Source organism: Sebastes umbrosus, chromosome 19, assembly GCF_015220745.1.
Source record: "Sebastes umbrosus isolate fSebUmb1 chromosome 19, fSebUmb1.pri, whole genome shotgun sequence".
In the NCBI taxonomy this organism is placed as follows: domain Eukaryota; kingdom Metazoa; phylum Chordata; class Actinopteri; order Perciformes; family Sebastidae; genus Sebastes; species Sebastes umbrosus.
Genome location: NC_051287.1, coordinates 20,188,626 through 20,200,899, shown reverse-complemented (window position 1 = coordinate 20,200,899; position 12,274 = coordinate 20,188,626). Strand labels below are relative to the sequence as shown.

General features: G+C 39.5%; 1 protein-coding gene across 2 annotated transcripts; it reads left to right on the top strand.

Moving 5' to 3' along the window:
* The first annotated feature begins 1,566 nt into the window (after positions 1-1,566).
* On the top strand, positions 1,567-11,997 carry tbc1d10ab (TBC1 domain family, member 10Ab). Of its 2 annotated transcripts, XM_037752213.1 has the most exons (10): positions 1,567-1,748; positions 4,234-4,333; positions 4,689-4,796; positions 5,739-5,845; positions 5,928-6,042; positions 6,987-7,052; positions 7,733-7,922; positions 9,724-9,878; positions 10,047-10,459; positions 10,735-11,997. In XM_037752213.1, the coding sequence occupies exons 1-9, from the start codon at positions 1,567-1,569 to the stop codon at positions 10,437-10,439; spliced, it is 1,416 nt and encodes a 471-aa protein (XP_037608141.1). In that variant the 3' UTR covers positions 10,440-10,459; positions 10,735-11,997. The 2 variants fall into 2 exon arrangements, with proteins under 2 accessions (XP_037608141.1, XP_037608140.1); XM_037752212.1 differs by having other exon boundaries at positions 10,047-11,997.
* The last annotated feature ends 277 nt before the right edge of the window (positions 11,998-12,274 follow it).

The window sequence follows — 12,274 nt, the reverse complement described above, 5'->3', positions numbered from 1 at the left end:
CAAATATTAAAATGCATTAATTATTGATAAAGTGTAAAATTAGCTTTATCTTGTTTCAATTCAATTCAATTCAATTTATTTTTGTATAGCGTCAAATCACAACAGAAGTTATCTCAAGACGCTTTGAGATAACTTCAAATCCACAAATCAGTAAAAAATAAATTTACAGAGGCTACTAGTGGTGTAAAGTACATTTAATCAAGTGCAATTTTGAAGTATCTGTACTTAACTTGAGTATTTCTATTTCCTGCTATTTCATAGGGAAATATTGTACTTTTTACTCTATTTGATATCTATGTTTACTAGTTACTTTTCAGTTAATGATTTTACATACAAAACATGATCAACAAATAAAATATTACACATTGAACCACCTGGGAGTATATAAAGCAGTTTAAATTCCTCAAGCAGCTACAACAATATCATGCTGCTTACATGTTAATGCATCAGTATACCAATAATATAACAATAGCACTCTCAAAGGGGGGTATAATTAAAAATATAAGTAAGATAAGATATTCCTTTATTAGTGCCGCAGTGGGTAATTTTGCAATGTACAGCAGCAAAGGGGATAGTGCAAAAAACAAGATGCATCAGCTAACACAGTAAAAAAAGAGCTAAACAAAGTATAACAAAATATGAACCATTTAAATAGAAGGAAGTATAAAAATAGGAGCAGTATATACAGTATTGACAATATTAGACTATTAACAAAATTGCACAAGTGGAAAATGATATTGCACAGTGAGCATGAATGAATGAAACTCACATTTTTATTCATATATTCTTACTTATACTAGTTAAAAAGAAATGTACATGAGTGAAAGTAGTCTGAACATTGCTACCTTTAAATTTACCTAATTAAACATACAGGTATTTTTTTGTATGTGATTTTTAGTACCTTACATCTAAATCACAAATTAAAGTGAATTAAAATAAAGCCAAATTACTCTGACATCCAGTTATTTAAGTCCCTTAAAAGCTATTTAATAAGAGGAGTACAGACTGTACCTGAGTGTGTGATTTCCAGCAGTAGATGGCAGTGTAGAGTTACAGGATGTCATGGATGGTGATGGTTTTGTTTACTAATCTTCTCCAGCTTCTCTTCCTGTAGCTATGAGCTAACCTGCTGACAGCAGAGCTTCTGGTTTAAACAGCTTACTACATGTAGGTGTGTGTCAGCTGACAGCTGTGTGATGCTAGCATGTTAGCTCCAGAGTTAGCAACAGGATATTCTACTAATTCAGCATTTTGCGAAATAGCTGCGTTTGTTCTCGACCGCTTTTTGTTTTGTTTCACCCGAACATTAATGATGTGACCAAACAGGTTCACATCATGAAACAAACTATCTAGTGTTTTTTATATAGCACTAGCGCGAGCTAGCAGCTAGGAAGCTCCCTAGCAACCGTGGCTAGGTGACAGCAGGTTAGCTAAGCAACCGACTTGTCTTCATGGAGAGCTTTAAAGTGTCAGCTAAGCTTTCTAGACTGCTCTGAAGGGTGAGGTATGTGAGTAGCACACTGTATGTAGACCGGCGGCTCATGCTCTGAGGTAAATGTGGATTAAATGGCAACAATTGAGCAGGGCAATGGAGTTGGCTTGCAGGGCAGCACAGAGAAGCTGACAGATGATGGGAGAGGTACCACCTCACATGGATCCGACCCCGAGGCTAACGGCACCGTCCCCGGGGAGCAACAGGTGGACAAGTACGGGTTCACAGGAGGAGCCCAGCAGCACCCAGGACAGATGTAAGTGGAGCTTCATAATGATAATATATTACTAAAATATTTAGTTAAATTTAGTAATTAATAGAGTAGAATAGAAAGCTTTATTGTTATTATTCTATTAAATACAACAAGATTCACAGTTGCCACTTCTGGTCGTGTTTTAAAACAAATACTTTGACAAGACTAAACGAGGCAGATAAAATATATAACAGGTAAAACACACACAGTTATAAAGCAAATAAAACAGGTAGAGTAGATATAATAAATAAATATAAACAGAAGTGTTACACTAGAAGTATAAACAGAGGTAATTGCACTTGTAAAACAGGTAGGGTAGATGTAATAAATAAACTGTAAACAAAGGTAGTTGCACTTGAGGTGTTTATTGCATCAAGGATATATTGCACAGACAAATGTATTTCAAATTCAGTGTATTAATATTTCATATTTTCTTCATATCCTTGTATTTTTATATCTGGTATATTGTTTTGTATTTTGTACTTTGCACTACTAACTTTTTTACTGCCTTTTTACTAACATGTTTTGCACTATGGAACTGTGATGCTGGAAACTTGAATTTCCCTCGGGATCAATAAAGTTACTATCTATCTATCTATCTATCTACCTATCTATCTAGTTAATTGAAGACAGGTAAAGGTGAGCAGAAATAATTGCTCTCTCTAAATATTTCGTCACCAAACCCTCCTGTGATTGCTGGAGTCATCAGATAATTGTTGGGAGACAATCTGACATTTCGACTATGTAGAGATACAGTACCTGCTGTCATTTGAATGGATTTTTCTATGTGGAAGTAGGAAAACAAAGAATAAGATAATTCAAGTAAATAGTTGGCTGATTTATAGCTGAATTTCTTGTCACCTGGTTGGACCCTTCAAAGCGAAGTTTTGACCCCTCGGCCTTTGTCACAGGTTGGAGAAAAGTACAAAAAGTCAACTTTATTTTCCAATTTTCAATCTTGTCAATTAACTTGTGAGCCCCCCCAGGTTGGGAATTGCCAATCCCTTCATCTCTGACCTTTTTAAACTGTCAAATATCAGGTAGGTCTGTGAGGTACTCTGACCCAAAGCTGCTGGCTGTTTCTGGGTCTAGGTTTAAAGCTGTAGTAGGCAGATTGGAACAAATATGATTAAAAAAGTTATTTTTATAAATTGGTCTCTATATCCTGACATTAGTGCATGAGACAGGTAATCTGAAAAAAGCATGTGCCTCTGTGTCCTCTGTGTCCTCTGTGTCCTCTGGTGTCCTTCAGTGCTCCTAATGGCATCTTCAAGATTTCACAGACCGGAGGAAAACAACCAATCAGAGCCAAGCTGGAGCCTGCTCTCTCTGAGCAGCTGTCAATCACTGATAAAATGGTCAAACTAGGCAGCGCCAAGATGTTTCTGAAAACATTTGAGGCGAAAAATAGGCATTACAGTAACAGAATATTGATTCATATTTGATCAGCGCTGCCTAGTTTGGCTGTTTGATCGGAGTTCTGAAATGACCTGTGATTGGTCAAAGTTTCCCGTTACGTGCTAGATCTTTTAAAGCCTGAAAACAGTCAGTAGGAGGTGCAGAAGTCTAGTTGTCTCTCTGAACACTTGAATTACAATATGCTGAAAGGTTACTATGGAATTTTCCCCCAATGATGCCACAAATATTCTGCCTACTGCAGGTTTAAGTGCAAGGGGGTTGAGCATATGCTGTTGTGGCCCCTAGATTTTATTCTTTGTCATTTGGACCTGCATAATGTCCCAGTTTGTGCTCTATATCTGTGTTACTTACACAGCTGATTTTATACCTTTTCTTGAAAAATGTACAGCACTTTAGTGATGACTTGAAAAAGTGGCTTGACTTGATTTTGACCAAATAGTGACACTGGAAGAACTGAGCAAACCAGGCAGCTCAGGCTCTTTATTTTATTTGAAGACATAAAGGAAATTGTCTCACTCATTGGTCCTGTTAGTTTAGCCAAGTCTCTGACTCACTGTGGTATCTTATAGATTAGCGATTGACAACTTGTGAACTTTCTTTAGCTTTTGCAAAGCATGTCAGTCCCGCTCCTTAATTTGGTTTGTTTAAATTTGTTTGCCAAAACGGCCAGGCATGCGTTTGCTAGATCAGGAAGGGAAAGTGTGTCTATAACAATATGACAGCTCTGATCTTTGATAGGACTGTAGGGAAGTGAGATATTGGTTTAAGTTTTGTGTAGGAGGTTGTAGGGAACTGAACTAGGGGAAAGTTCTCCCTCAGCTTCCTGTTTTCCTTGTACTTCGCTGCTGCTGGCAAGTGCTCTACCGTTTTGTCTGAGGTTAGGTTTCCTGTGTGGACAAGGAAGAGATGAGCCACTGTCCCGCCCCCTTATGACAGGGTTCCCTGTACTTATGACAGGGTTTCCCTGTCATTAGTACAGGGAAGAGACAGAGTACAGTATAGCCATTGTCCATTTGCATGAAAATAATGTGTTTGCTTTTATCAACAACATTGTCTGCCTTCTCCACAGTGCTGAAGAAATCCCCAATGATGTGCTGCGGCAGCGGGAGGCAAAATGGCTGGAGATGCTCAACAGCTGGGACAAATGGATGGCCAAAAAACACAAGAAGGTCTGCTTTATACACTGTAAATTAAATCTGACTTCACTTCTTTCTTTCTTTGTAATGAAAATGTTTATCCAATGTGCACTGGTTGTTGTGGCGGCAGTTTTGAGATAGACTGAACAATCTAGATTCATCTCAAAAACTGAGCTGGAAAACCTGTAATCATTCCATCATCATGCCAGTTTTGTTTTTTTTATTTGATCTTTGATGATAACGTTGCATGTCATGTTGCAGTCAGTGGCATGTTGTAAGCTGCAGTACTTACAGTACTGGCTTCCAATGTCTGTGTTGCATTCTTCTGTTCTTCGTTTCTTCTGCTTTCTGCAGGCGTTTGAGTAACTGTGCATGTGTTGAATAACAGGTGAAAGAGCGCTGCCAGAAGGGGATCCCTCCATCCCTGCGAGGCCGGGCCTGGCTCTACCTCACTGGGGGGAAAGTGAGAAGGGAGCAGAACCAGGGCAAATTCGAGGTCAGTCGTATATTTGGGATCCCTGCTGTCATCAAGTTATTTGACTGAGAAAACAAATCATAGACGAGAGTAGCGGCCCACTGGGTCTAGCATAGAGGCCCACTGAGTCGAGTATAGCGGCCGACTGGGTCGAGTATAGCGCCCAACTGGGTCGAGTGTAGCGGCCGACTGGGTTGAGTATAGTGGCCGACTGGGTCGAGTGTAGTGGCCAACTGGGTCGAGCGAGCGACCGACTGGGTCTAGCATAGCAACCCATTGGCACCAGCATAGCGACCCATTGGATCTAGCATAGCGATCAACTGTGTCGAGAATAGTGACCGACTGGGTCGAGTGTAGTAAAATGTTTGCCATGGGTCCTAATTTAAAGTATCACGCACTATCAGGGGAGTAGGGGCACTCTGTCAGTCTTTGTGAAGGAGACAGACATAGATGCAGCAGACACAGATTTCCACATGTGCTCTGTCTATTTTCATTTTACACAATATGCAAATTAACTGTAACTTTCCTAAAATAATAATTATCTGTTTTTTTTTTTCTTCAGATGACATTAATAACATAACTAATAATGTTTTGAGAAGAAATAAGTCAACTTTTTGCTGTGATGGTTGTTTCTTACAGTAGTTTATTCCTGGGGACCCCAGGGACCCCAGTCGGTAGTTCTTGTATGTTAAATAGGTTGGTAGGATGAAGGTTAAGTGTACGCTATATTTAGAATATTTTACAATGGGGAACTGACCTGAAAGTGAAACTTATCTGTACCGTTTTTGTCAACGGAGTCTGCTGGCTTTGAAGGCAGCAAAGGTCACGTTCAGTTCAGTTCCCTGTCGGAAAGGGCTGTATGACGTCAAGAAAATATTCTAACAATTCACACATTCACACTCTTGACTCAAAAATGTAAAGTATAATGTTGCAAAAGCTGATAAAATGATGTTGTGTTTTAAGGAACTGGACAATCAGCCAGGAGATCCTAAATGGGTAGATATTATTGAGAGGGACCTGCATCGACAATTCCCCTTCCATGAAATGTTTTCAGCCAGAGGAGGTCATGGGTAAGCACTGCCTTCATGCTTTCTTTGTTAATGTGGCCAAACATAGTTTCTGAATATAATTTCTATATGTTCATACATCCAGGCAGCAGGACCTCCTCCGCGTGTTGAAGGCTTACACTCTGCATCGTCCTGAGGAGGGTTATTGTCAGGCTCAGGCTCCCATTGCTGCTGTACTCCTGATGCATATGCCAGCAGAGGTGAACACACATTCAACTTTTCCAAATGTTTTTTCTCTAATATAAAATAATATATAGTTGGGTGCTCACTGCCGTAATGATTGGGTTAAGAGGAATAACGGGGCAAAGAGCGTGAAAGAATGATAACTTAAACAAAAATTGTTACATACGTATTAGGGCTGTCAAAGTTAGCATGATAATAACACAAATTAGTTTTTACGCCACTAATTTCTTTAACGCATTAACGCAACTTGCGATTTTTAGGTTGTTGTTTTAAAGCTAGAGAGAATATACGGGCACCATATGCAACTACAAAACCTAAGAAATTGATTGGTACCAACCAAGTCATGTTAGCTTGTCGCATAGGAGGCTAAATAACGCTACAAACTTGTGCTAAATTTTGGCGAGGAAAATGGGTCCAAAGAGGTCCTTTGACCTCTGACCTCAGGATAAATGAATGAAAATGGGTTCTATGGGTACCCACAAGTCTCCCCTTTACAGACATGCCCACTTTATGATAATCACATGCAGTTTGGGGCAAGTCATAGTCAAGTCAGAACACTGACACACTGACAGCTGTTGTTGCCTGTTGGGCTGCAGTTTGCCATGTTATGATTTGAGCATATTTTTTTTATGCTAAATGCAGTACCTGTGAGGGTTTCTGGACAATATTTGTCATTGTTTTGTGTGGCTAATTGACTTCCAATAATAAATATATACATACATTTGTATAAAGCAAGCATATTTGCCCACTCCCCTGTTTATAAGAGTATTAAATACTTTTTAACAGATAAAAAATGTGCAATTAATTTGTGGTTAATCGCGATTAACTATGGACAATCATGCGATTAATCGCAATTAATATTTGAATCGATTTTCAGCCCTAATATATATACATAATAACTGTTTTCATTTCACATTTTACTATAATAAATGCCTTCCCTTGTTTCCTTTCCTCGTCCTAGGATGCATTCTGGGTTCTTGTCCAGATTTGTGAGAAATACCTTCCTGGATACTACAGTACAGGGCTGGTAAGGGTCCAGACAGACACACTGTCATATCATTTTGAAAAGAGGACTTTAATAGCATAAGAAGAGCTTGAGAACATCTGAGTACAATCTGTAACAAGATTACATATTAACAGTGTTCAGCATGTCAATTATTATCTATTCTAACGCTATAAATAAGATGAGTCTATTGTCTATTGTAAGCAAAAATACAATCACAGTATTGTAGCAATGCCCAAGAACACTCAGTTTCTGAAGACTGCATTTCTGCCACATTATAGGACTGAATCCTTGCATATATTTATATTTTTCCAGAAATTACACTGCCCAAGATTTATTGCCAACATAGATTCTGCCTCAGTATTCAAGCTTTTGAAGAGATCGCCTGATTTAACGAGCCAAATGGAAGTCTCAAAGATAAAGTTGGCCGTTAACTTCAGTTCATAGAGTCAGTACATGTAATATGTGGCTGGTGGTGGTTTTAGAATTCCTATGCCAGCTTGTCTCCAGCTTGACACTGATATGCTAACGACCTAATAACACGAGGTGGTGACCAGGCCACAAGGACGAGATAATCAGAAAATCAGATTAAGCAAAGAGAAAGGTGTCTGTGTGTCTGTCTCTCTCTCCCTCTCTCTCTCTCTCTCTCTCTCTCTCTCTCTCTCTCTTTCTCCACTGACTGCTGTTACATGTTGTCTCCACAGGAGGCGATCCAGCTGGACGGGGAGATCCTGTATGCTCTGCTGCGGAAGGTGTCTCCTGTGGCCCACCGTCACCTGAAGAAGCACAAGATGGAGCCCATCCTGTACATGACTGAGTGGTTCATGTGCGCCTTCTCTCGGACTCTGCCGTGGGCCTCGGTGCTGCGTGTCTGGGACATGTTCCTTTGTGATGGTGAGACACTACACTTGTAGAACATTCACTGATATATTATTATACGGTGCATGAAAAAACATTGCATAAAAGTGGTCACCCTTACAGAGATTATTAAGTGAAAATATAACTTCTAGCTCATAGACAGCAGATTTGTTTGATGTGGTAGAATCATCGATCGCTTTACAGATAAAACCAGAGTTAAATACACAATAATAGTATTGGATTTTCCTCCAGGCCCTGTCATGTGCTTATTATCCTCCTGTTTAATTTGACCTGTAAAACACCGGAGCATGTTCACCTTTTAAAGAAGAAAGACAAATGTTGAATTCATGAAGTCTACCTATTGTTTTAGTTTGGGATTAGGAATATGAGAATATATATGAAACTGTTCACCACACTGCAGGTTTGTTGCACCCAATCCAAGTGGCAACACAACAGTTATCATCTAAATCTAAATCTAAGTCTTTACCAGTTATGTGCAGCTCTCAGATGGTCCTTCTATTAAAATATACGTGTAGACTGCTGCTCTCTTTGTAGCAAACAGGCAACAACAGCTGTCAGTGTGTCAGTTTGCTGACTTGACTATAACTTGCTCCAAACTGCATGTGATTATCATGAAGTGGGCATGTCTGTAAAGGGGAGACTTGTGGGTACCCATAGAACCCATTTTCATTCACATATCTTGAGGTCAGAGGTCAAGGGACCTCTTTGAAAATGGCCATGACAGTTTTTCCTCGCCAAAATATAGAAGTTTGGAGCGTTATTTATCCTCCCTCAGAACAAGCTAGTACGACATGGTTGTACCCATGGATTCCTTAGGCTTTTTAGTTTCATATGATCTTACTTTAGCTTTAAAACTGAGCTGCTACAACCTAAAAATCACAAGTTGCGTTAATGCGTTAAAGAAATTAGTGGCGTTAAAACAAATTTGCGTTACCGCGTTATCATCATGTTAACTTTGACAGCTCTAGTTTAGATTCTATTTACTGTTTGTCATTTGAATTGTCTATAGTATACAGTAACTTTATTAAGTTGGTTATTCTGTTAGTCTGTGTGTCCAACCCTGTCTTCGACAAAATTATGTTCCCATACAACTAAACTGCATTCTCAAGGGAGACATATTTTCTCCCGTATTGCTGTAGCAGTTTTAATCAGTTTAACCAGTTTTAACCATGTGGTTAACGTAAATTGAAATAAAACAAAACAAAAATGTAACACAACTATTTTCTTAGGTTTAGTCAACAAATATAAGTGAACGCTGACTTTTAGTTTCACACGGGACACAAACTGCAGTCTCCTGGGGGAAAGTCTTGTTTTTGTTCAACCCATCCACCACACCTCCTACACGCCAGTAGTGGACATTCTCGCTTGTTATACTCGTTATTATACCATGTAACTTTCATTAATGGTCACTCTATCTACTTCATCACCTGCTCTGCGCGTCCCTTGTTGTACTACATCACTTGCAGCAGACGTTTACAAACGTATTTGTGATACGTCAAAGACAAATGTAATCCACGACACAATATGTTTCCCTCCAAATGTAATTGAGAATGCAGTTTAGTTGTAGGGTAACGTAATTTTTAGGAGACAGGGCTGGTCCGTCTAAGGAGAGGGATCCCTCCTCAGTTGCTCTTCCTGAGGTTTCTTCTATTTTTTAGGGGGGGGAGTTTTCCCCTATTCGAATCTGGGGTCTAAGGACAGAGTATGTCATATGCTATAGATTATTAACCCCCTGATGCAAATGTGTGATTTGTGATATTGGGCTATATAAATGAAAATTGACTTGACTTGTTGTCTGATGTGATGCTGTTCTCAGGAGTAAAGATCCTCTTTCGAGTGGGCCTGGTTCTCCTGAAATGCATGTTGGGATCCCAAGAGAAACTGAAGGCCTCTCAGGGTCTCTATGAAACAATGGAGCTGCTCCGAGCCATACAGCCGCAGTACATGCAAGAAAGCTTCCTGGTGCACGAGGTACAGTTACACTCTGTGTTATCCATTTTATTGTTTTGACCCAGCACTTACTTCACCCTTTCTCTTTGACTTTGCCCTCCTGTGGTTCTGCTATAAAAATGCTTAACCTGTAATGTCCTAGAACCACAAAACCCAGAACATGTGATTCACACTCATTCTCCCCCTCAGATTATTGAGTTAGTGGTGTCTGAGAGGGACATTGAGAAGGAACATCTCGCTCAGCTGCGGAGCTGGAAAGAATCTCGTGGAGATCTACACTGCAAGTCCCCTCCCAGGATGCACGGCGCCAAGGCCATCATGACTGCCGAGCCGCCCAGTCGACAGCACCTGAAACAGAGGCCCACCATCATCGTGGAGTCTCCCCTAGCAACCAAGACAGATGGGGAGAGAGCAGGGAAGACCAAGGAAAGTGGAAAGACTAGAGAGAAAACAATCGTACCACCACAGGAGACTGTTAACCCTTCCCTTCCTCCCAGTGACCCCTCACCTCTCCTCGATCACATGACTGTACAAGGGTCCAAAGAGAGTCTGAGCAGTGCAGAGCACGACACGTACCTGTAGCCGGGTAAGTGTCACCAGTTTATTTCCGTAAATCATTCCACACAGCCTTTACTCACATGTCACAGTGGCATGACAAACTTTTCCATGACTATGTGTGTCTGTAGTAGTCGTGACTGTGACAGTTTTTTAGTAAAATGGCTATTTTTACAATCAAGAAAAGAAGTAATCTAATTTTCAAAGCTGGCAAAAATGCCATTGCTCAGACTGCTAAGCAGCAACTGTAATACTCAACACATTTTCGGTGTCATTTTGTTTATACAGGTTGCTATTTACTCTTCTTTTAACAACTACAGTCGTGGAAATTTATCATAAATATATATGGAGCTCAGAAATGTGTAATTGCCAGGCAGCAACAACAGATGGCGACTATGTGCCTGTTTGGTGCTGTTGGAGCTTTTAGCTTCATATGACTGAACATGTGGGCATGTACACTCACTGACTCACCGTTAACAACTACTGCTGCCATTTACCTCTTACATTTACCTCTTAGATTCTTTCCTTTGTTATAAATGAAGTCGGATTTTGTCTCAATTGATGAAGTCTTTTCTAGAGCACTTTGCCTTTTATAGTCTTCCTCTTTGCCGACGTTAGTCAGTACGTTGCCAACGCAGAGATTCATCCTGTTTTGCTAGACTCGCACTAATTTGCAGACGCACAGTTTATCAGTGTGTCTGACTGTAGAGCGCAGTCATTTGACTGTTATTCTGCATTTGTCTTTGCTGTCTTTGAACACTTGAGGGCGTCCTGAGATAATCTCACAGCCTCAGCAGAGAGCAAAAACTAACACAATGAAGGAAGAAGAAGTGTGCAGGGACATTTTGTGCCACTAAAGCCAAAGATTTTGAATGCATATTTTTAAGGTATATGTTGTCCAAATAGTTTATTCAATTTGGGAGAGGATCAGGTTTATATTTATGTCGTGAATGAGATATGGTAAAATGCCATTTTTTGAAGAACTCTAATACAAAGCTGTTTGTTTACAATTATGCTTAAAGGTTTGTGGGTCCTTAGACGTAAAGATATCTAATGTTACTATAAAAGACGAATACAGCTGTAGGAGCAACCTCAGAGTCTGATATCCAGTCTAGATGTGTCATATGCTTTTTTCCCCCATTTCTTTTTCTTCTTTTTTACATCTTAAACCAGGAAATCTCACTGAAATGCCTGGTGTTATCTTTGTTGACAAAACTGCTTTGAATAAGTAAAAAAATATATAAAATCAAAAATCTACAAACTAATAATGAAGTACAATTTTAATCTTTAGCAGATCTTTTCTAATGGCATTATTTAGTTAAAAATGAAGTGAAGCACTGGCTGCGTCTGAAATGGCATACTATTCACTACATACCCAATATGTGAACTACTATTCAACATACTTTTGTGTGAATAAACAGCAGCATGTATCTTTTCGGAAGCACTGAGCAGCAATATAAATCATCACTTCCTGAGAGCCTCCTTGCCGGTTGGAGTCGTGTAACCATGGTAACCAGTGCCAACCTCATGTGACCAAAACAACAGTTTGTGAGAATCAAAGTCTGAATTGATTTAAAATATATGTTACGCCTAGTAAAGTAGAATCTTATACTTACACTTAAATGTAGGCGTTATTACTGTAACAGAGCTGTCCGTCAACATCTGTAATGAACGTTGTCACTACCGCATTGCTTTGTGGGATATTTATGCCACCGCAGTGTCCAACTAAACTTTGAAAAAAAGATATTAAAAGTCGAGGGAGCCATAAACCTTTGATAATGACAAACAGTATGTGTTGATACTCATTTTATCTGAGATGTTTCAATGAAGAAATTGTTTGAAAAACTCTTAATGAACTCCAA

Bases quoted from the DNA above. Each gene is read 5' to 3' on its own strand.
- tbc1d10ab (XM_037752213.1), top strand. From the start codon at position 1,567: ATGGCAACAATTGAGCAGGGCAATGGAGTTGGCTTGCAGGGCAGCACA. The intron at 4,797-5,738 runs GTCAGTCGTATA...TTGTGTTTTAAG, and splicing joins AGAACCAGGGCAAATTCGAG to GAACTGGACAATCAGCCAGG. The intron at 7,053-7,732 runs GTAAGGGTCCAG...TTGTCTCCACAG, and splicing joins GATACTACAGTACAGGGCTG to GAGGCGATCCAGCTGGACGG.